The sequence below is a fragment of the Lactuca virosa genome, chromosome 5, assembly GCF_052849685.1.
Source record: "Lactuca virosa cultivar CGN04683 chromosome 5, Lactuca_virosa_CGN04683_v6, whole genome shotgun sequence".
Taxonomy (NCBI): domain Eukaryota; kingdom Viridiplantae; phylum Streptophyta; class Magnoliopsida; order Asterales; family Asteraceae; genus Lactuca; species Lactuca virosa.
This window is the reverse complement of record NC_136430.1, coordinates 276,481,092-276,504,860: the sequence shown is the minus strand read 5'-3', so window position 1 is coordinate 276,504,860 and position 23,769 is coordinate 276,481,092. Positions and strand designations below refer to the sequence as shown.

At 40.6% G+C, this 23,769-nt stretch overlaps 1 protein-coding gene across 1 annotated transcript; it reads right to left on the bottom strand.

The window, feature by feature from the left end:
• Positions 1–15,243: 15,243 nt before the first annotated feature.
• Positions 15,244–16,620, bottom strand: LOC145112321 (uncharacterized). Its single transcript, XM_079048496.1, has 3 exons — positions 16,408–16,620; positions 15,937–16,310; positions 15,244–15,708 (listed from the first exon to the last, which is right to left on the bottom strand). The coding sequence occupies exons 1-3, from the start codon at positions 16,475–16,477 to the stop codon at positions 15,352–15,354; spliced, it is 801 nt and encodes a 266-aa protein (XP_078904622.1). The 5' UTR covers positions 16,478–16,620; the 3' UTR covers positions 15,244–15,351.
• Between the last annotated feature and the right edge of the window lie 7,149 nt (positions 16,621–23,769).

Below are 23,769 nucleotides of genomic sequence, written 5' to 3'. Positions count from 1 at the left end.
CAGAAATCAAGATAGACGCCCATGAAGTCGGGGTCAAAGTTGTTCTCCATTTTTGAAGAACACTAGAAGTCAAGGTTCAAATTACTCGATTTTCCCTTTTTTTTCTATGATGTTTGTATGTCTCATTCATTCTTCATCTCTATTAACGATTAATCATTCAAGTTCCAGATTTGATGTGACCTCCTTTTGGATCGTAATCGGTACTATCACCACCATACACCACCAACCTTGAACTCCATTATAGCCATCTCGTCATCACCCCTTCTAATAAGCCATCCTCACCTTCTTCACCCTTGTTCATCAGCCTGAACATCACCTCTAACGCCACCCACATCACACACCACCGGACCACCATAACCCACCTTACCCGCAAGCCAACACACATCTGCCATAAAAAAAGATTAAAAAAAACGAGATTGATTCAGAAGAGAGAAAGAAGGGGTTGTGATTGAGTTTGATAAAAAAGAAAAAAATGAAATACACACCTTAACCTCTTCTTGATTTACCACAGAAATCTGATCAGCACCACCAGACTCACCATCCCCAAGCTCCTGCGATCTGAATCGAAGAAGGTGTGATGAGAATCGAATCGAAACAGAAAAGAAGGAAGTGATGGTCGTGGATGTTGTCGATTGAAGCTAGAAGTACCCGTGATTGTGACAGGAGGGGGTGCATCGATTTAAATCTGAGCTACGTGTGATCTGAAAAGTTTGTTGATGAACAAATTGAAGAACACCGATGATTTTTTTGGGTGAATTGTTTGATTTGAAAAGTTGAGTTCTTTGTGTAACGCCTCGTTCCTGGTACGCATTTTAATTATTATTCTTCTTGTTTTAGAAGCTACTCGACGATTCAGTATCCCTAACTCGTCGAGTAGCAGCGGGTCTGCACGTGGATTGAGCGTGCCGACTCGACGAGTCGGTTATTCCCGACTCGGCGAGTCCGCTAGTCTGGATGAAACCCTAAATCCCAAGGTTTGTACCCTATTTAAACGTCATTATAGCCTCCCACCCCAGCCTCCAGCACCTTTAGAGCATTTCTCTGTAAAACCCTAGTCCCCATTGTTGAGCTTGAGTGTTTTGTGGTAGCTTGGGAGTTGTAGAAGAGAAGGAAGGAAAGAAGATCTATAGAAGAGAAAGGAGATCCAAGAGCTAGCTTCCATCTGCTTCATATTCTGGTAATAAAGTTATTACCTTGCTTATTCTTCCATTAAACCCTCTTTATGCTTGTTTATGTCTCTTTTGGAACTTTATATGATTCAAACTCGAGATTTGAGCTCTCCTTAGGATGGAGACCATAGATCTGGATGTTATTGAGCTCTAGGAACTCAATATAGCTACCTTTATGCCAATATAGCCTTGTTCCAAACCCTAAGTGCTTAGTGTTGGATGATTTTGGTGTTTTAGCCCCATTCTCGTGTGCATGCACGTAAAGTTGGAAACTTTACGTGCAAAACCAGCCCCGGAAGCCCAGATCTATGATTTGGATGCACTGAAATCGACTAGAATAGACTATATAAGAATGCATGCAAGAGACTCGGCGAGTCCATGCCGTAACTCGGCGAGTCCAAGGCAATCTTCTTGCCTCAAGAACAGACTCGACGAGTTGTTCATACAACTCGGCGAGTCACAGTCTGGACGTGTTCATATGATGAAGGAGAACTCGACGAGTTGTTCATACAACTCGGCGAGTCGGATGAAGTTAGATTCTTCGATAGTACGGGAGAAGAATTCGTCGAGTTGTTGCCAAACTCGACGAGTTGAAGCGAGTAGAGGATTAGAAAAGGTGTTAGGGACTCGGCGAGTTGGCGGCCCAACTCGGCGAGTCCGGTCAACTGAATGTTGACTTTGACCAGGAGGTTGACTTGGATCAGGGGTAAATTAGTCATTTTACCCTGAGAACAGTTATCGGTATCTGATTAGTGTCTATGGAATTTGTAGCCGGGGAGTTCCGGAGCAGTAGTCAGCCTGTTTCAGATTTAGCATCTCAGTAGCCAGCGTTACGAGGTGAGTTTCCTTCCAGTAGGAACGGGTCTACGGCCACAATGCCGGCCCGTTTAGTTAGCAGTAGTTCAGTGTGCTTGATGTCTTTGTGATTCAAGCATGTCTATGTGTTATGGGTTCCGGACTTCGGTCTGATGCAGTATGCAATATATGTGTTTATGCTAGTAGTTATGATTATGCTATGCTATGTTCAGTCAGTTCCGGACTTCGGTCTGATGCAGAGGGCAAGGCCCTGGTTAGTTCCGGACTTCGGTCCGATGCAGTTTCCGTACTTCAGTCCGATGCAGAGGGCAAGGCCCTGGTTAGTTCCGGACTTCGGTCCGATGCAGTTTCCGGACTACGGTCCGATGCAGAGGGCAAGGCCCTGGTTAGTTCCGGACTTCGGTCCGATGCAGTTTCCGGACTTCGTTCCGATGCAGTGGGCAAGGCCCAGTAGTTGATTTATATGTTATTGTATGGTATGTGGTAGTTTGGGGGAGCTCACTAAGCTTTGTGCTTACAGTTTTTCAGTTTTTGGTTTTAGGTACTTCCGCTAGTAAGGGGAAGAGCTCGGGATGATGGCATGGCACACACCACAGCCTCAGTTTATCTTGGGAGTTTTATTCGGATATTTTTGATATGTTTTGACATCAGTGGATTTGATACATTCACTTTTACATTTTGAGATATGCGATTCGTGGTTTTATTATATGAGGATTGATTTCAGGGTTTTAGTAATGTTTAAAACAAATTTTTTTGGGGTTGTATTTTGGGATGTTACAAGTTGGTATCAGAGCCTTGGTTTGAGGGATTCAGGCACACTCTCGGGTGTGACTGGACTCAAACTAAGGAAATGGTAAAAAGATTTTCAAAAGAAAATGTTTTCGAAGGAATTTTTGAAAAGGAAAACTTAAAAAGAAAAGAGTTTTCGAAAAAGAGAAAAAGGGTGTGGTGCATGCGATCAGCCGAGCTCAAGTAAGTACTCCCAAATTACCCATACAAGTTTATGTTATGATTATCAGCTTCAGTTTCAGTAGAACAACATGCTAGAATAGGACTAAGGATCTAGGAGGATGCCTTATGTGCTTGCTATATGTGTTTCAGCTTTACGAGAATTGCATGCTAGTATTGAGTAGACAGTAGTAGGATAGCCTGTTTAGGTTATGCCTGATAGTATGAGCTTAGCATTGTATGCTAGTACGGTTTCTTTTTATGAGGATAGAATTGCTTGAGTAGTTTCTATGTCTGAATGTTGCTTGCTTTGTGATTTGTGGAACTCTGAGTGATGGGAGTTAGCCATTAGGTGAATACGTCACGTCACATGTGATCAGGGTTGAATAATCTCAGAGTGCTGGATTTGGCCCTATTGTGCAGCTCTTGTTTGAGTCTAACCATTGTAGGGACGAGTCTTGTACTCGAAGGATTATTTGAGCCTCGTCACATGTGATGGTATTCAGGTGATGGCTAATTGGCATTACGAGGAGGCCTTCAGCAGCTGAGGACTGGGTTGGGTAGAGTCAGAGATTTCCCTAGGTCAAGCCTAGGATGAGAGTAGCAGAGATCAGTAACAGTAGAAGTGACTTGGTGGAGTTGAGGCAGTTCTTGAGGAAAGTACGGATAGATGTGGAAGGTAGTATGTGCCCGTACTACTGAAAGCAGAGGATCCGTACTTGAACCAAGGAAGACTGAGATGAGACCAGGAAACTTGTAGTAGTAGCGATCCCACGAGATATATCAGTGTTTCTGACGTTTGTCATGATGTGTTTTCAGAATGGTGATTTTACGCCCCAGGCCAGCAGTCGGTAGTTCAGGAGCCGGCGAGGGATCAGGATCAGGCTCGAGGGCCGAGCATCTAGATGAGCAGACCATGGAGTTCCTCTCTTCAGAGGTTACTCGCACCATACTTGAGCAGACTCCTGTGATCTTCGGTTCGATCAAGGAGGGTATTTTAGAGCTGATGGACGAGAGGTTGAGCACATTCCATGATGGGGTCGCGCACACTCACCTTCAGGGAGTTCCGGGCTTGTGGAGCTCCAGACTACCATGGGGCACGGGATCCCATTACGAGTACCAGATGGTTGGCGGATGTCGCCAATGCGTTCCGCACCAGCAAATGTCTCGAGGGGGACAAGGTCAGACTAGCATCCTGTCTTCTGAAGGACAGGGCACGAGATTGGTGGGAGGAGGTTGGGCATGTTATCGGAGATGACGCCGCTCTTGATGCGATGACCTGGGCTGATTTTACTACCAGGTTCAGAGCCGAGTTTGCACCGGTTATTGAGGTACAGCAGTTAGCCAGGGAGTTTCAGGATCTCACCCATACTACAGAGACAGTGGCGGAGATTACCGCCAAGTTTAGGGAGAGGGCTCTTATCGTTCCTCAGTACGCAGCTGATGAGGAAATGAAGAAGGCCCGTTATCATGAGATGTTGCGGAGTGATATCCGCCAGTTTGTGAGCCGGTCCAGCTGTAAAACGCTAGATGATATGATTGTGAGGGCTCGAGAGAGAGAGATAGATTTGGAGATGGAGAAGAAGAGGAAGCCAGAGGCGGCATCTTGTACAGGGAGTTCGGGCAAAAAGCCCAAGGTATCGGATCACAGATCTAGAGGACAGCAGAGCCACAGTCGGTGTGGCAAGTGTGGGAGATTGCACGATGGGGCGTGCAAGGCAGGGAGTCCCGTTTGCTACAAGTGCGGCCGGACCGGGCATATGAGCAGAGATTGTACAGCTACTCCCACTACTACCGTATCATCTGATATGATTTGCTTCCATTGCAATCAGAGGGGACGTAAAAAGTCCCAGTGTCCGAGTTTGGCAGCAGCAGGGAAGGTGGCGGCACCTGCCCTTGCTACATTGAGGATCACAGACTGCCATCAGGGCCGGGGTGAGGCGCCAGTGGCGAAGAGTAGAGCTTTCCAGATGACAGCAGAGGAGGCGCGAGCGACTCCTGATGTGGTGACGGGTATGTATTTTCCTCTTGTCTCTTATTTAATATTGATTGTTTCTCATGGATATATGTTTTCGTATAGGGTCGTTCTTAGTGAACGGCATTTCAGCTACAGTAGTGTTTGACTCGGGGGCTACCCGATCATTTGTTTCACTTGCGCTTAGCAAGAGGTTTATCAGAGCTCCGAGGGAGCTGGATTGTCCACTTGAGGTTGAGATAGCAGATGACAGGACCGTCAGGGTCGCGAGAGTACATAGGGGGTGATCGCTGCAGTTATTTGATGAGCAGTTTTTAGTGGACTTGGTTCCTATTCCCCTGCGAGGGAATAAGGTTATAGTGGGTATGGATTGGCTGAGCCCCAATGGGACAGTGATTTATTGTGAGCTGCAGTTGGTGAGGGTTCGCACTCCCAGTGGGGGAGAGTTAGTGATTCAGGGCGAGAGGCCACAGCGTGGACCAATCCTTTGTTCAACAGCGAGAGCGAGGCGCTACGTTCAGCAGGGTTGTGCGGGGTACATCGCCTATGTTATAGATGCCCGGGAGAAGGGTAAGGCGACAGTTGACGATGTACCAGTAGTGCGAGAGTATCCGGACGTATTCCCAGAGGACTTACCTGGGATACCTCCGGAAAGACAGGTCGAGTTTCGGATTGACCTGGTTCCGGGTGCGGCTCCGATAGCTAAGGCACCATATCGGCTGGCTCCTCCAGAGATGCAGGAGTTGTCTACACAGCTGCAGGAGCTGCTAGACAAGGGTTTCATCAGGCCGAGTAGTTCACCATGGGGAGCCCCGATCCTATTCGTGAGGAAGAAGGATGGGTCGCACCGTATGTGCATAGATTACCGGGAGCTGAACAAGGTAACGGTGAAGAACCGTTACCCACTCCCGAGGATAGACGATTTGTTTGACCAACTTCAGGGAGCATCTTGGTTCTCCAAGATTGATCTACGGTCAGGATATCACCAGATACGGGTCAGAGATGAGGATGTGCAAAAGACCGCTTTTAGGACCCGCTATGGTCATTATGAGTTTGTGGTGATGCCGTTCGGGCTCACCAACGCTCCAGCCGCGTTCATGGATCTCATGAACCGCGTATGCAGACCGATGCTGGATCGGTCAGTGATAGTGTTCATTGATGACATCTTGGTTTATTCCAAGACTCAGGAGCAGCATGAGGAGCGCCTGAGAGAGGTGCTAAAGACGTTGAGGAGGGAGAGACTGTTCGCGAAGTTCTCCAAGTGCGAGTTCTGGTTGCGCGAGGTGCAGTTCCTTGGTCACCTCGTCAACCAGAGGGGTATACTAGTAGATCCGGCCAAGATAGAGGTCGTGATGCAGTGGGAGGTCCCGAGGTCTCCAACTGAGATTCAGAGTTTCCTAGGACTGGCAGGGTACTACAGGAGATTCATCCAGGATTTCTCCAAGATAGCAGTTCCGTTCACCCGACTGACCAAGAAGTCGGTGGTGTTTCGTTGGGGGCCTGAGCAGCAGGCAGCATTTGAGACCCTCAGACAGAGATTGTGCGAGGCGCCGATTCTTACCCTGCCAGAGGGAGTAGAGGATTTTGTAGTTTACTGTGATGCTTCGATCACAGGTATGGGAGCAGTGTTGATGCAGCGAGGGCATGTGATAGCTTATGCCTCTAGACAGTTGAAGCCTCATGAGGCTAACTATCCGACGCACGATTTAGAGCTGGGGGCAGTGGTGTTCGCCCTCAAGATTTGGAGACATTACCTCTATAGGGTCCGTTGTATCATTTACACGGATCACAAGAGTTTGAGGTACCTCATGGATTAGTCGAATCTGAACATGAGGCAGCGCCGATGGTTAGGCGTGGTAAAGGATTATGATTGTGAGATCCTTTATCATCCGGGCAAGGCCAACGTAGTGGCTGACGCCCTAAGCCGCAAGGCGGTAGCTGCCCCGATCAGGGATATTTGTCTGAGGATGACAGTGATTACTCCATTGTTGGAGCAGATTAGAGAGGCACAAGTTGAGGGCCTGAAGGAGGAGAGGCAGAAGTGTGAGAGGATTGTTGGCCGAGTAGCTTCCTTTGACTATGACAGTCGAGGATTGTTGACCCTTCATGGGAGAGTTTGGGTACCGTACTGGGGAGGAGTACGGCAGGTGCTGATGGATGAGGCCCACAAGTCTCGGTTCTCCATCCACCCAGGGGCGACGAAGATGTACATAGATCTTCGACCCGATTACTGGTGGCCCTGCATGAAGCGGGACGTAGCTTGGTACGTGGAGAGATGCCTGATCTGCAGGAAGGTCAAGGCAGAGCACCAGAGACCCCACGGCAAGATGCAGCCACTAGACATTCCCGTGTGGAAAGGGGAGGATATCACTATGGACTTTGTTACTAACTTCCCAGGACTGCACGTGGAGTTGATTCGATTTGGGTCATAGTGGATCGGCTGACCAAGAGCGCGCATTTCATACCGATTCAGGAGAGTATATCGGCCGAGAAACTAGTCGATATTTATGTGTGCGAGGTAGTGGCACGGCATGGAGTGCCTGTATCAGTAGTATCAGATCGATACGGTCGGTTCACTTCCAGGTTTTGGAAGCGGTTGCATGACGAGATGGGGACTCGTCTTCACTTCAGCACCGCTTTCCACCCTCAGACGGACGGGCAGAGCGAGAGAACGATTCAGACTCTCGAGGACATGCTTCGGGCATGTGTTCTAGATTTTGGTGGCAGTTGGGATACGTATCTTCCATTAGCAGAATTTTCGTATAACAACTGTTACCACGCCAGTATTGACCGCCCTCCTTTCGAGATGCTTTACGGGAGGAAGTGTAGGACCCCGATCTGTTGGGGCGAGGTCAGTCAGAGAGTCATGGGGAGCACAAAGGTGGTGCTTAAGACCATAGAGTTGATTCAGCAGGTTCGTAGCCGGCTCCAGACGGCTCAGAGTCGGCAGAAGAGTTACGCCGATAGGAGGCGTTCTGATTTGGAGTTTCAGGTAGGCGATATGGTCCTCCTGAAAATGTCACCCTGGAAGGGTGTCATCAGGTTCCGGAAGAGGGGCAAGCTGGGTCCCAGGTTCATTGGTCCCTTTAGGGTTTTGGCCCGGGTGGGTCGGGTTGCCTACCGTTTGGATCTTTCGGCAGAGCTCAGCCAGATCCACAACACTTTCCATGTCTCTCAGTTGCGGAAGTGTTTGGTGGATGAGTCAGCAGTGGTACCATTGGAGGATATTCAGGTTGATAGCAGCCTGAATTACATTGAGAGGCCAGTTGCGATCTTGGATCGGAAGACGAAGACCTTGAGGAACAAGGTGGTTCAGCTAGTGAAGGTGCAGTGGCAGCATCGAAAGGGTTCAGAATGGACATGGGAGACCGAGAAGGAGATGAGGGAGCATTATCCGGAGTTATTTTCGGATTCAGAAGCAGCAGACTTCGAGGACGAAGTCTAAGATAAGTGGGGGAGAATAGTAACGCCCCGTTCCTGGTACACATTTTAATTATTATTCTTCTTGTTTTAGAAGCTACTCGACGAGTCAGTAGCCCTAACTCGTCGAGTAGCAGCGGGTCTGCACGTGGATTGAGCATGCCGACTCGACGAGTCGGTTATTCCCGACTCGGCGAGTCTGCTAGTCTGGATGAAACCCTAAATCCCAAGGTTTGTACCCTATTTAAACGTCATTATAGCCTCCCACCCCAACCTCCAGCACCTTTAGAGCATTTCTCTGTAAAACCCTAGTCCCCATTGTTGAGCTTGAGTGTTTTGTGGTAGCTTGGGAGTTGTAGAAGAGAATAAAGGAAAGAAGATCTATAGAAGAGAAAGGAGATCCAAGAGCTAGCTTCCATCTGCTTCATATTCTGGTAATAAAGTTATCACCTTGCTTATTCTTCAATTAAACCCTCTTTATGCTTGTTTATGTCTCTTTTGGAGCTTTATATGATTCAAACTCGAGATTTGAGCTCTCCTTAGGATGGAGACCATAGATCTGGATGTTATTGAGCTCTAGGAACTCAATATAGCTACCTTTATGCAAATATAACCTTGTTCCAAACCCTAAGTGCTTAGTGTTGGATGATTTTGGTGTTTTAGCCCCATTCTCGTGTGCATGCACGTAAAGTTGGAAACTTTACGTGCAAAACCAGCCCTAGAAGCCCAGATCTATGATTTGGATGCACTGAAATCGACTAGAATCGACTATATAAGAATGCATGCAAGAGACTCGGCGAGTCCATGCCGTGACTCGGCGAGTCCAAGGCAATCTTCTTGCCTCAAGAACAGACTCGACGAGTTGTTCATACAACTCGGCGAGTCACAGTCTGGACGTGTGCATATGATGAAGGAGAACTCGACGAGTTGTTCATACAACTCGGCGAGTCGGATGAAGTTAGATTCTTCGATAGTACGGGAGAAGAATTCGTCGAGTTGTTGTCAAACTCGACGAGTTGAAGCGAGTAGAGGATTAGAAAAGGTGTTAGGGACTCGGCGAGTTGGCGGCCCAACTCGGCGAGTCCGGTCAACTGAATGTTGACTTTGACCAGGAGGTTGACTTGGATCAGGGGTAAATTAGTCATTTTACCCTGAGAACAGTTATCAGTATCTGATTAGTGTCTATGGAATTTGTAGTCGGGGAGTTCCGGAGCAGCAGTCAGCCAGTTTCAGATTTAGCATCTCAGCAGCCAGCGTTACGAGGTGAGTTTCCTTCCAGTAGGAACGGGTCTACGACCACAATGCCGGCCCGTTTAGTTAGCAGTAGTTCCGGACTTCGGTCTGATGCAGTAGTTCAGTGTGCTTGATGTCTTTGTGATTTAAGCATGTCTTTGTGTTATGTGTTCCGGACTTCGTTCTGATGCAGTATGCAGTATATGTGTTTATGCTAGTAGTTATGATTATGTTATGCTATGTTCAGTCAGTTCCGGACTTCGGTCCGATGCAGAGGGCAAGGCCCTGGTTAGTTCCGGACTTCGGTCGGATGCAGTTTCCGGACTTCGGTCTGATGCAGTTTCCGGACTTCGGTCCGATGCAGAGGGCAAGGCCCTGGTTAGTTCCGGACTTCGGTCCGATGCAGTTTCCGGACTACGGTCCGATGCAGAAGCCAAGGCCCTGGTTAGTTCCGGACTTCGGTCCGATGCAGTTTCCGGACTTCGGTCCGGTGCAGTGGGCAAGGCCCAGTAGTTGCTTTATATGTTATTGTATGGTATTGGTAGTTTGGGGGAGCCCACTAAGCTTTGTGCTTACAGTTTCAGTTTTTGGTTTCAGGTACTTCCGCTAGTAAGGGGAAGAGCTCGGGATGATGGCATGACACACACCACAGCTTCAGTTTATCCTGGGAGTTTTATTCGGATATTTTTGATATGTTTTGACATCAGTGGATTTGATACATTCACTTTTACATTTTGAGATATGCGATTCGTGGTTTTATTATATGAGGATTGATTTCAGGGTTTTAGTAATGTTTAAATCAAATTTTTTTGGGGTTATATTTTGGGATGTTACACTTTGTGTGTGTGTGTGTGAGAGAGAGAGAGAGAGAGAGAGAGAGAGAGAGAGAGAGAGAGAGAGAGAGAGAGAGAGGGATAAGTGGGGTGATATATATATATATATATATATATATATATATATATATATATATATATATATGTTTTTTTAATTAAAGGAATTAAAATTCAATTAAAAGAAATAATAAAACAATTTTAAGGGCATATTAGTCATTTTAGGTGGGATATAGACAAAAACCACATAAAAATGCTAACTATAATCACAAAAATCACACAAAATATTCAAAATTGAACCACCAATACATTAACTTTTTTTTATCAAAACCATATAATTTTGATTAGATTATGTTCGCAATTTTGTCTTTAAGAATATTCATTTTCATGGAAAAGAAAGAAAACAGGAGAAATCATGGCGTGATTGAAAACTTTATGAGCATTTATTCAACCCTAATAAAACATGTCGGGGCCCACATACAAAGTATATCTTTTTATGTGCAATACAAGCATCACATCACGAGTCATAAGATTGAAATTATATATATAGGCCAGTGTAGCTTCATAACTTATTTTGTTTATGGGTGCTCCTATTATTAGCACGAATAAATTCGTGTATAATCAATGATTACAATCAATCCCATCACATTTGTTATTTTGGCAATTTCAATTTTTTTATATTTTTTGATTTTAGTTCCTTTAGCTTAGATGCAAGTTACAATACACACCATTATAAATTTTATTCAGTCAAATTTCAATAACTTTACTTGATATATATATATATATATATATATATATATATGTGTGAGAATATACGCAACAAAGTATATAAACTTAGGTATCTAAATTCACCGTACTACATCTTTTTGTATCATATATGGGTTGTAGTCGTCTAAAGTTTTTAAAATTCAACTTTTAACTTGATTTATTTTTAAGGATTTTAGAAATTTTATCATTATCTTAATCTTACATAATTTTCATTTGCAAATGTAATATATATATATATATATATATATATATATATATATATATATATATATATATATATATATATATATATAGTAGTCTTTTACCCACGTCAAGCGACGGGTGTTAATAGTTTGTTTCGGTGATTTGTTTTTTTCGGCGAGTAAACTACTATAAAATATCCTTTTATTGGCACGAATGTATCGTGTAAAAGTGATCATGATTTTGACTGATTACAATAAACTACTATAAATTTCTATCAAGCTCATATATATTTACAGTTAAAATAGTAAACTAATCATAATCATAATGTTCTAAATGATTATTGAGTTAAATACATTTAAATTTCTAAATAGACAAGTCTAAATGAAGGAATATAAATAAACCTTTGTTTGTATTCGTTCAATTCATTTTCGTTTACTTTTTTATTTGTTCGGTTAAATTAAACGAACGCAAATAAACAGACATTTGTTCTTGTTTGTTCAGTTCGTTTATATGTAGAGAAAATGATTATTTTTATTATTCATAATAACAGAATTCTAAATTATTTTGTTATTTTTTTAGTAACAGAGAAAATGATTATGTTATTATGATTTTATAGTATATTTACTAATTTTATAGTATATCTACTGATTCTTTATGATTTTAGTTAAAGAAAATTAGACATAACCACCATCATTAGTAATTAATATATATATATATATATATATATATATATATATATATATATATATATATATATATATATATATAGAGAGAGAGAGAGAGCTAGGTTCAAATGTTTCTAACAGCTATTGTGTTTCTAAATGCATCAATGAGAAGTTAAGAAATAATAAATAATTAAATAAATCATTTAATGGTATTTTGGACCTTTTGTACTTTTAATTAAGGGATCATTTAATTGAAATCATGCAATTAAGGAAATAAAATAAATATATTTGATCTAGTCTTTCTCTTATATCCTGTTTTATATCAACGAGACTTATTTTTTTTCATAGATCGACAGAAGGTCTAATGTTCCTAGTTTTTCATAGAGACCAAGTAATCTTCTAGTCTTGCAATTCCATTCCATAGAAAACAAGTTTTTTTCTTCGTTCTTCCAACTAGCCAATTTCTACAATTTCAACTTTTAGTTTTAGATTTTTATAATGATTAGAGTTGGGGTTTGCATTCTTGAAGGTATAGTTTCTAGAGAACATTTTGGCACTGCTCTAGCCTTTTCTTTTCGTTCTTGCTAGTATTAATTTGTATTTTAAAATGAGCTTATTTTTGTGAAATTTGAATTCATTCTACAGTATATTCCCTTTAAGCTAATTAAGCTAGTTCTGTGAGAATGACTTTCTTTCCTCATCATTGGGTGTTTATTCTTATCTCCAATTGTTTCATTCTTTAAGAATAATTATTTCATTCTTTAAGAATATTTTGTATCTAATGTATTCTTCTATTTGAATAATGTGTAGAGAGTATTATAATCTTGGAGAATCACATAAGAATGATTCTGCCAGAATTGTATTTCCGGTATAATCACATAAGAATGATTATGGTAGAATCACATAAGAATGACTTTGCAAGGGTTGTAAAACAATTGGCTGATGTGTTAACATGATTTTTGTTTCTTATGTTTTTCAGATGTTTCAAGTTTTACCTGGGGATCACTTACCATCTTCGAGTTTATCTCCTTTTGCAGCTCCTTGTATAAAATCATTCTCATACAATACAATTATGACAGAATGTCAATCTCACAAAATGTTAATCTCATAGAATGCTAGCATATTTTGAAGTGGCTTAGAGGTCAAACATACACAAGACATCTAAGAATGAAAGAAGAAAGTGAATGAGGATTCTTTCAAGAATGTCGATATTTTTTTGCAAGAAATTTCAATAATGAATGTAATTTATGTTCATAGTTGTATTCTTTAAGAATGAATGTAATTACTGATTCTAAACTATTAAACTTCGTCTTATATAAAATTTGTATTCATTGAAAATTATTAGTCTTGATAATATGTGTTTATAATATTATGTTCATAGTTGTATATCGTTCTAACAGAATTACAGAACATCATTCTAACAAAATGACATTCTGATAGAATAAGATCGGTTTATGCTTACAAATTACGTTTGAAATTGAATTAATTTGAAAAAAAATCAGATTTTTTAAATCAAAATCATTAATTATCCCATAAATCTCAATTTTTCCTTTTTTAAATTTGTCTCAATTGACTAAAATGCCCTTATGCTGAAATTTGTATGATTATATAGTACATGTTACCCTATTGTAATATCATAGACCCTCAGATCATGACCTTTGATTTAATTCCATCTGGTGGTCCAGATCTATACATTCTGACATACAATAGTTAGTAAAAACAAAATAACCTTACCCTATATATATATATATATATATATATATATATATATATATATATGTGTGTGTGTGTGTGTGTGTGAAATTAAAAAAAAAGAGTAGAAGTTCAAGACTAAAACCATTAAATAGTAAAATAAATAAAAAAATAAACTTAAATTAGTAACTTTAATTATTAAATAACTTTAATTCCATAAAAAATAAAAAATAAAAAACAAATATTTGTAGGATGTTAATATCCTTAACGTCATCTTTTTAACAATCGTAATTTAATATATTATTAATATTATTATTATATTTTTTTTAATCTAATATAACAATACAAAAGATGGTATGAATATTGAAAGCGTATAGGGCAAATTTTGAAAGTTTTGTAGAAGTAGAAGGAAAAGAAATGAAAATTTAAATTAAAACTAATATTCACTCATAATGATTGATACACTGATTGACGTTACTCCACTTTCGTGTATTTAGAACTTTTATCGTGCATTTAGAATTACCCTTTGTTTATATCTTTATAATTAAAATAGGACCCACCCGATCCATCATTTGCATGATCCATGACCTAGATGAATCAACCTACTTCTCCCGGACTTTCGTCCACTCGAAGATGTCGATTGATAACATCTCATGTCCTCCGTTGGCGGAGTATTAGGATTTTTTTTTCTAAATAGCCCTTATAGTTTCATTTTATATATTTTATACCTAAAAATATAAAATTTTGACATTGGCCTCCTGCTTACCAATTTTTATACATATTATATACTATGTTTTAAACCTGTGTATTATATGGGTTGATTAAAAAAATATTAAATATTAAAGTGTAATATCCAATATTTTTTAAAATAAAATTTTGAAATAATAAAAGAAAGAAACATATTCATTTCAATTTATTAGTCATATTTATCAATAATTACTTACATATATAAGTATATAAGTATTATGTGGCATTTTAACTTTAAAATATAAAAAAATCCATGAAATGACATTTGGATATTATTTATTCTAAAAATACTACAAAATAACAAGTGTTAAAACTCATAAAAGATTAACAAGTGACAAAAAAAACTTTCATTTATTAGAGAGGATTTGGCCCCCGAATCAAATGTTGAAGCTCCGCCCCTTGTCCTCATGTCGTGTTCAGATTTAAAACTCAACACGAAATTGCTATTTATTAAAAAAATTAAAATTTATTATACGTTTACCTTTGTCTTGTTGTGCTTTATTTGAATTGTTTTGGTGTTAATTAATGAAAATAAACACAATATTGTATCCTGTATCGTATTGTGTTTTTTTACATATAAACTTATCGTGTTAAACAAAAATCATGAATAACTTATCGTGTCAGTGTCAAACAAAAATCATGTTAGCCGGATTTGACAACCCCTATGTACATGAGGGATCAGGTATGTGTTTATCCCGTGGCTGATTCTTCAACTGATACCTAATGGGGTCGAAACTGTGATACTACATAAACTTTTCTAAAGCCTTCCGCTATGCCATCAAGATGGTTAGGTCTAACAAGGTTCATTCAACTATAAAAATCAAGTGCTTTTAATCCTAAAACAAGATGCAATTTTCTTAGAAAAAAGTTCCAAAATTACAAATTTCTTTTAAACAGATGCGAAGCTAGCAAGTTTTGCCTGTAGATTTTCGGCGACGTTTACGGTTTTTCATATGTTTTTTCCTTTTCGTCACAACTTTCTTATCGGAGGCTCCTAATTTACATAATCTAAGTGAGCTCTCCATTACGCAGTTCTTGGTCTTTCCGGTGTGGCAGGTTCTCAGGCCTGCCGCCTTGGCCTTGTGTTTCTTTCCGGCCAGATGTTCCTGAAATCCCCGCTCACTCGTCGCGGTGACCTCACAAAGAGCACAGTTCAACTCGCTTCCTATCTTTCTCGAACTGTAACAAAGCTCAGTTGAACCTCCGGCAGCTGATGGCGGTTTCCGTTTGGCTCCTGAAAGGGGAGGACCAAAGTGTTTTCCCTGCAATAAACAAACTAATGATGTTTACCTAAAATCATGAGTCGATAGATAAACCCTGGCTAGTATATATTTCAAGTCAAACAGCTTAGGATATTGTTTTTCCTTTTGAGCATGTATACACAATATCGATTACGTAAACATGATTGTAGTTCCATTATTTTGTTACTTGTTAGATATATAATGAATATTTGGTCGCTGACGACAGGACTTTTGACTATTAATACTCACCAAATCAATAGTTGGTTTTTCGCTAACTTTTGGTGGAGAGGTGGTGATATCTGTGACCTCAGGCGACTGTGGAGCCCGCTGGGAGGAAACCACCTCCAAAGCCCGAGATTCACCATGCAGGGCAGCGGGATGAACCCAGTTGTGGTGGCTATGCGGCGGCTCTAGCATGAGCGACGACGAATATCCCAGGGAGCTCTGCATTGCCATCATCTGCCGTTCCATCATGAGTTCCCTCCTAACTTCAGCTGTCAAAACTCGCCTCCGCTCCGCTTCCTCCGCCAATATCTCCTCTCTGATTATCTTCTTCTCGATATCACGGAAACTCTCCGACCTTCCGCCACCGCCGCCAAAACTTCTTCCGGTCAATAATCCCTCTGGAAAACCGACATAAATAATGATAACGCAAAAGTAAAACAACACCTTCGATACTCATAAACAAAATCACCAAATCGAATAATCCCGTTCGCGTACCTTCCGGAGACCGATAGGAGAAGTTAGGCGTACGATAGAGTTGATCGAATCCTCCGAATCTGAACTCCATTGTTACAGAGATGTGCAATAGATGGGGAAAACTAGGGTTTTGAGTGAAACCGATATTTCTTGGGGAAGATTTGAGCAGCAAAGGAGACTTCCGCCAGGGGCGAGTACTGTTTTTACTTTTTGAAAAAACGAAGAGTCCAAAGTGATGTCAGTGGACGGCGTGTCAAATACGATTCCAAACAGAAGATTTTTGAAAAGATTTCAGCTTATATTCGGTGGACAGATCGGACAGTTGACCAATGTATATTATTATGTAAAAACAATACATCGATTTTACTTTCTTTTATAATCCTACTATCATTTGTTCCAATTATAACATCGCACTATTATTGGTTGAAAACACAAGCATGTTGCTATTATTTGAAAAAATACAATTAAAGTGCTACTATTGGTTTAAAAATAAGTATGTTACTTCAATAAGGTAAGGTACACTGGTTATGAACATGTGAAGAGGGGTCTTCCATTAAGGTCCAGCGTTCACGAAGTATGTGGTGGCATGAGGGGCGGACTGTTATGGTGAATTAAATTTTGTCATTGATTTTGTTGATTTTTGCAAGATTGGTATCAAAAAGTGACTATTTTGCCTTTAAACCAAAATCTAACTATTCATCATTTTTTTTTTCTAAATCAACTATTTCGCCCTAAAAGAAAATCGAAAATATATAGTGTGGGGTATATTTTTAATTTCCTTTTAGGTTAGATTTAAAAAAAAATTAAGCATAAGTTGTGGCAAGTCCTCTTTGACCGAATCTAGGCTTACATTAGTTTACATCAAAAGTTAAAAACTGAAGACTTCACTTTTAAATTGTAAATTTAACATGAGAACTGTATAATAAGAGTTATTTTTCCAGAACTATTAACCGTAAATCTAAAATATGCATGGCTCTCTATGTTATATGTTGCTATTAATGTGAGGGGTAATTCCCTGGAATAAGTAATACTTTTTTTTTTTGCATTATAGCACCGAAATTTCAAAATGAAATGGTTAAATACAAAAAAAAAATGAAACGGTAAAACAGTAAAATTTTCGAAAATTTTGTTTTTTCATGTAATTTGAGTTTTAATATATACATATATTATCTCGGAGAAAATTTTCAATTAATTGACATCAAATCAAACATAATTATCTATTGTATACTTTTATGCATATGATATATACATATAATATATACAAATTATCTGTGTTCACCATAATATATACATATAATAATCTATATTATCTATGATATATGATATACTTTTATGCAAACACCTCGATTGCTTCATTAGTTTGATATCCCATATGAAATTACATATTTACCCTTAGTCATGATGATAATTACCTGATAATTAAAAAGCCATTTTTTAATTTTTTTTACAACAAAATCACACATGATAAACAATCTATCACAATAACACAAATTTCACCATAAAAATAGTTTAAGTAGATGAGTTTGTCATGTAGTGGACATCTAGTGTGTAAAATGATAGTAAATGAAACATTACCATGGAGTTGTTCTTTAACTTCTCCTGTAGATAAGGTTAAGATTATATCTAAGCTTTTATGATAGATGAAAGTGATAGTAATATTTATGTAACGTCCCGTTTAAAATAGAATAATTAAATAATAGACCCGGAACCCCGAAAAGTAATTTTTATTTTTATTTTATATTATTATAGTCCAAAATCAAATAATAATTAGCGGGGTGTTGATTTCGCGAAGCCAAATGACAAGATTTGAATCTCCGGGGGTTAATATGTAATTTCGGGGTTTATTTTGCATAAGATTTTAGAAGCCAGGGGGTGCTTGGTATCATTTGGATTTAATATGAAAGGATTTTGGATGGTTGGGGTTAAAAGGGTAAATTATGTACCTAAGTTGAAAACAATTTGTCATGGAGGGGCTATATGGTAACTTCTGGGACTAGAATTGTTATGAATCTTGGATAATGGGGGCTGATTTGTAAATTATAGCCTTATAATGAAAAGAAATTGGGAAGGAGGGGCCAAAGGTGTACATTGAAGAAAGGTTGGATATGACCGGGTATTAAACCCGTCACCATGCACCGGCCGCTAACCCTAACCCTAATCTCCAGCCGCCACCTTTGTGGAGACCTCCAGCTGCCTCCGTCATCTTTCTCGTCGTTCCTTGCACCGTCGAGCTCCGCTGGTTGCTGTGACGCTGTTGTTGAAGCCCAAGGCTGCCATGGAACGCCATGGCAGTAGACGACCGGAAGAAACAAGTTGGTGGTCTTCGTCGCGGTTGTTCCGGTGGGGTCGCCCACCTTCTCTCTCTTCTCCATCTCTTTCAGTTAGTATTTTGTTGTTGTCGTCGCTTCGAGCGGCTGTCATGGGTGCTGCCAACTACTCTATCTGCCATATGCCACCGTGAAACGGTGGTTGTGTTCGTGGCCTGCGAGGTATGATGTTGTTTCCGACCGATTGCCGCCTGTCACCTTGATGGTGGCTGAGATGGGTTCGTGTTCTGCAAGAGCTCAAGTATTCGTGTGGGTGGTCGTTTATTGGCCGGAAACCGAGGAAAAGAACCACCATGGCCGCTAGCCATGGTGGCCGCCGCCTGCTGCCATATTCCGTCACCACCAGCCACCGTGGAAGGTGGCTGTGTGCGTGCTTTTCTATGTACTTAGGTGTGTGTGTATTGCTGTTGTATTGTATTAAGAGTTTGTGGGTTGTGTAATCTAGAATCAAAAGTTAGCCACCACCACCATGAGGTGGTGGCTAGCACCTCCGACCACCGCCTTCCGCCACAGTGCGGGTGTGTATGTGTGTGTGTTATTTTGTGTCTGTGTGTTATTTGGATATCGTTGTAAATTGTATTGTACGGCTGGAATAATCAAGAAAACGACCCGTCACCGACGTGAGGTGGTGGTCGCCACCTCACGCTGCCTTTCTGCCGCCACCAGCCGCCCTGTTGGGTGGCGGTATGCTTTGTGTGTGTTAGATTTCGTTTGGGATGCTTGGAAATTTTTCTAGACAAAAATCATAACCACCACCACGAGGTGGTGGCCGCCGCCATGAGCCGCCATTGACCACTACTACCCGAGGTGGTAGTGGGTGGTGCCTGACTTGTTTAACCCTAATGGGCCCAAGGAAGCCCTAATTGACCTAAAAGCCCAACCATGTGACTAATGGGCTAGTATTGGGTTGGAAACCCTAATTAGGGTTTGGAAAACCCTAATGTCATGAAACCCTAATTTTGGGGATTGATCGGGACCCGCACAGGAATTATTTAATAAACTTAAAATATTAATTAAAAATCATTTGCAAATTAACCTAATGCAATATTGGACTTAATGGATTAAGTCCTTAATGGGCTAAGTAAGAAACACTTAACCCTAATCGTCATTTCATGTGAAAACCCTAATTTCACTTGGGCCTTGAGTTGGGCCTTTCTTTTAGGCTTTGGTGATTGGGTTATTGATGGGCCATCCAAAAACAAGCATATGGATTAGAATATTTGGATGGGCTTTAGGATAAGGCCCATTGGAAATGCTTGGGCCCAATTTGGAAAATTGGGCCATAGGTGGGCCATAATTGGGCCTTGATGATTATGAGATATTGGGTCATTGGAGTACAAAGAGTTTGGACTAGAATAAATGGATGAGCCTTAAGGAAAGACCATGTAGAGGTCTGGGCCCAATTTGGAAAATTGGGCCATATGTTGGGCTTTGGAGTGTGAGTTGGGCCTTGGGCTTGAATCAAACTAGGTAGGGGGTAAAGTAGTCCTTTTACCCCAAGCATGGACTTGTGGTTACGTGTAACGCTCGTAGATCCGGGCTAGTCAATTTAGAGATAATAGGGGTCGAAAACGACTTTTCGACAAAAGATTATTTAGAATAAATAATCTTAACCAAGTTGTAGAATATGTCTCAAGGGTTCCGTACATATGAAGAACGCCGAAATCCGAGTTATAACGAAGAAGTTATGGCCCGTCGAAGTTTTACGGCAAAACCGGCACGGCACCGGGAGACGTAAATAGTGAATTTTTGATAAAGGACTTTTTAGCCTTAGAAATCTAAACAAAAGTTGTAGTATACGTTAAACTGAGAACATACAAAAAAAGAACGCCCAAATCTGACTTCGTATGAGGAAGTTACGAATTTTCTAAGATTTGGCATAGCAGTGCACGACCCGAAACTCGAATTTTAGATCGAGCGGTTTTTGGCCTACGCGACCTAAATAAGAATTGAAGATCTCATTAATAGGAACTCAACGGTAAAAAGACAGACGAAAACAGAGTCCGTATGTAGAAGTTATGAATTTTACGCGGACATTTAACAGTATAATCTCCTCGTACTGTTAAATTTAATATCGGTCGAGAATTAGCCGACAGAGTCAAAATGAAAGTTGTAGATCTTATTTTTACCTACGCGTGGATATAAAGAACGTCAAAAACGGAGGTCGTATGTGAAAGTTACGAATTTTAGAAGTCGGAAGTATGCTGTGCGAAAATGGGTGATGTGGCACAATCTTGGCCATTGCTTTCTCCCCAGGTCTTGCCACTAGATGGTGACATGTGGCACCAAGTTCAGCCATTTTTCACCCTATAAATAGAACCTCTCCCACCCTTATTTTCTTCACACCTTTCCCATTATTTCTTCTCTTTACTCTCTCTCTCTCTATAACCTCTCTCTAGCCCCGAAACCCCCCGAAAAGCCTAGGGAACCTCCCTAGCACGAGGCGGAAGCCCCGGAGTGCTCGACGGCTCCGAGAAGAAGAGCTTTTCGGCTCGGGAATGCTGCTCCAAGCAAAGCCCGATTTTCTATAAAACCCGTTGTAAGTGAGCTACGCCTACGCTATTTTTAATATATCGTTTATTTAATTATAGTAGCGTTATTAGGAACTTATAATAAGTACTTGGGCTATTATTATGGGTTATATAAGTATCGTTTAAAGCTTATATAATAGTAATAATAGCTAGACTATTAATTAGTCTCGGCGAATAATAGACTAAATTCTAGTGGTAATAATACTAGGTTTCGTCGAAGGAAATTATTTTTAAGAAGCGAAGCGCTGTCTGAGTTCGGATTCACCACCTTTTCAAGTGAGTGCATAGTTACTTTCATCTTACACATAGATATGAAGTATTTTAAATAAATTACGTGCTATGTGTGCATATTATCTGTATACTTATTATCTATGCTGGATGAACGATTTTATACATGTTTTAAATGATTTATACTGTATATATATATATATATATATATATATATATATATATATATATATATATATATATATATATATATATATCTACGAGAATATGTTGGGTAAAACATGGGTAGATGTAATAGATGGAATATGAGTTGGATGATGAGTTGAGAGGTGTTATAGACCACGAGGTAAGTGTGAGAGGTGGACGATGTGAGAAGCCTTTCCCAAATGATGGCCCAGTCATCTAGCAGAGTATGGATGACAACCACGGACTATTCTAAACAGTCCAGTGGAACACTGGCAGGCTTGCAACCTGTAGGTGTTGTAAACGATGTGTTCACCGGTGTACTCTAAAAACCCATTGACATGTATTGCGAGTGGACTCTCGAAAACGATACTGTCAATAAACGAGATAACCCTAACAGTTGTGCTCGAAGGACAATACTGGTAGTTGCGCCTCACATAGAATGTCACAATTCTGGCAGCTGCGCCTAAGTGATAGAACTAGCAGCTGTGCTTGACAGCTGTGTCATTGACAACGATGGACTTCGTGCCGATTCCTTAGGATGATCCTTAGGAATGAATGAACGAGGAATAATTGATTCTTAGGGTAGATCCTTAAGAGTAAAGAAGATAATGGGGATGGGTAATTGGGTTGATTGTTTGATGTTTAAACATAATAATTATATTATTGTGGGTTGAAAACCCTATGTACTCACCAGGTTTCCCAACCTGACCCACTCAGTTTATTTGTATCACAGGTGTCGATATGAAGTTACATTACACTGAGAGATTTAAAAGAGATTTAGATCACTAGTGTAAATGATTGTAAGTTCTGTTTATGCTTATGTTTCTGTATTAACGATGACATCCCAAATGTTTTAAAATGAATAAAAATACATTTCTTCGGAAATTCTTTGATAACGTATTTATCATGTTTTTCTGGGAACAAATTCCGCAAGATTTTTATTAAAAGAAGTACTCTGATTTTTATAAAGCATAAACAAAATCGGTCTTTTCTGGCCGTGAAAATGGGGATGTCACATTACGTATTGGAACCCAATTATTAATTGGGTGTTGTTTTAATGTTGACAGTTCAGGAATCTGTCAACCAGCAGCTGGAGTTTTATTCGCGGGACTTCAGCAGTGCCAGGTGAGTTATCCTCACTATATCAACAGGGTCTGCGGCACCAAGGCCGACCCTTTATGATTTGCATCATGGTTTTAGGATGGTTGATATAATAGTGATCTGTTAGATCTATGTGATTATCTGTACGTGCTAGCTAGCGTATGATATTTATGTGCACATGCTTGTTTGATTGGGGGTTGGGTTGAGGCGATCCTGCTTTGTGCTGAAGGCAAACATACCCAGGGCGGACTGGATAGACTACAGACCTGGGAGGGTATGTTAGTCAGACCGAAGGCCCGACGAGCGGTCCGGATAGGCTGTAGGCCCTGCAAGGCGGTCCAGACGTGCCGAATGCTCGGAGAGCGGTCCGGATAGATTGAAGGCCTGCGAGGCGGTCCAGTCAGGCTGAAGGCTCATTATGCATACTGTTTGATAGGATTAGTGATCTGTTAGTTCTGTATCCTGGTAGATAGGATGGTACTATGCTTATTGATCTGTTAGATCTACATCCTAGTAGTTAGGATGGTGTTATGATTAGCGATCTATTAGATCAGTTTGACTGTTATATACATGCTTGCGTATGATACTTATGTGCACATGATTGTTTGATTGGGGTTGGGTTGAGGCGGACCTACTTTGTGCCGAAGGCCAACATACCCTGGGTGGATCGGATTGACTACAGACTCGGGAGGGCATATTAATCAGGCCGAAGGCCTGGCGAGCGGTCCGGATAGGCTGAAGGCCCTGAGAGGCGGTCCAGACGTGCCGAAGGCTCGAAGAGCGGTCCAGATAGACTGAAGTCCTGCGAGGCGGTCCAGTCAGGCTGAAGGCTCATTATGCATGTTGTGTTGTTTATATATGATATGGTTATATCTGTATGGCGTTGGTATTTTAAGGGTAACTCACTAAGACTTCGAGCTTACATTTATCGATTATTGTTCCAGGTATTTCTGATGATCGCGGGAAGGCGAAGGCGTGATCGTGCACCTCCTTATATTTTCATGATTGCA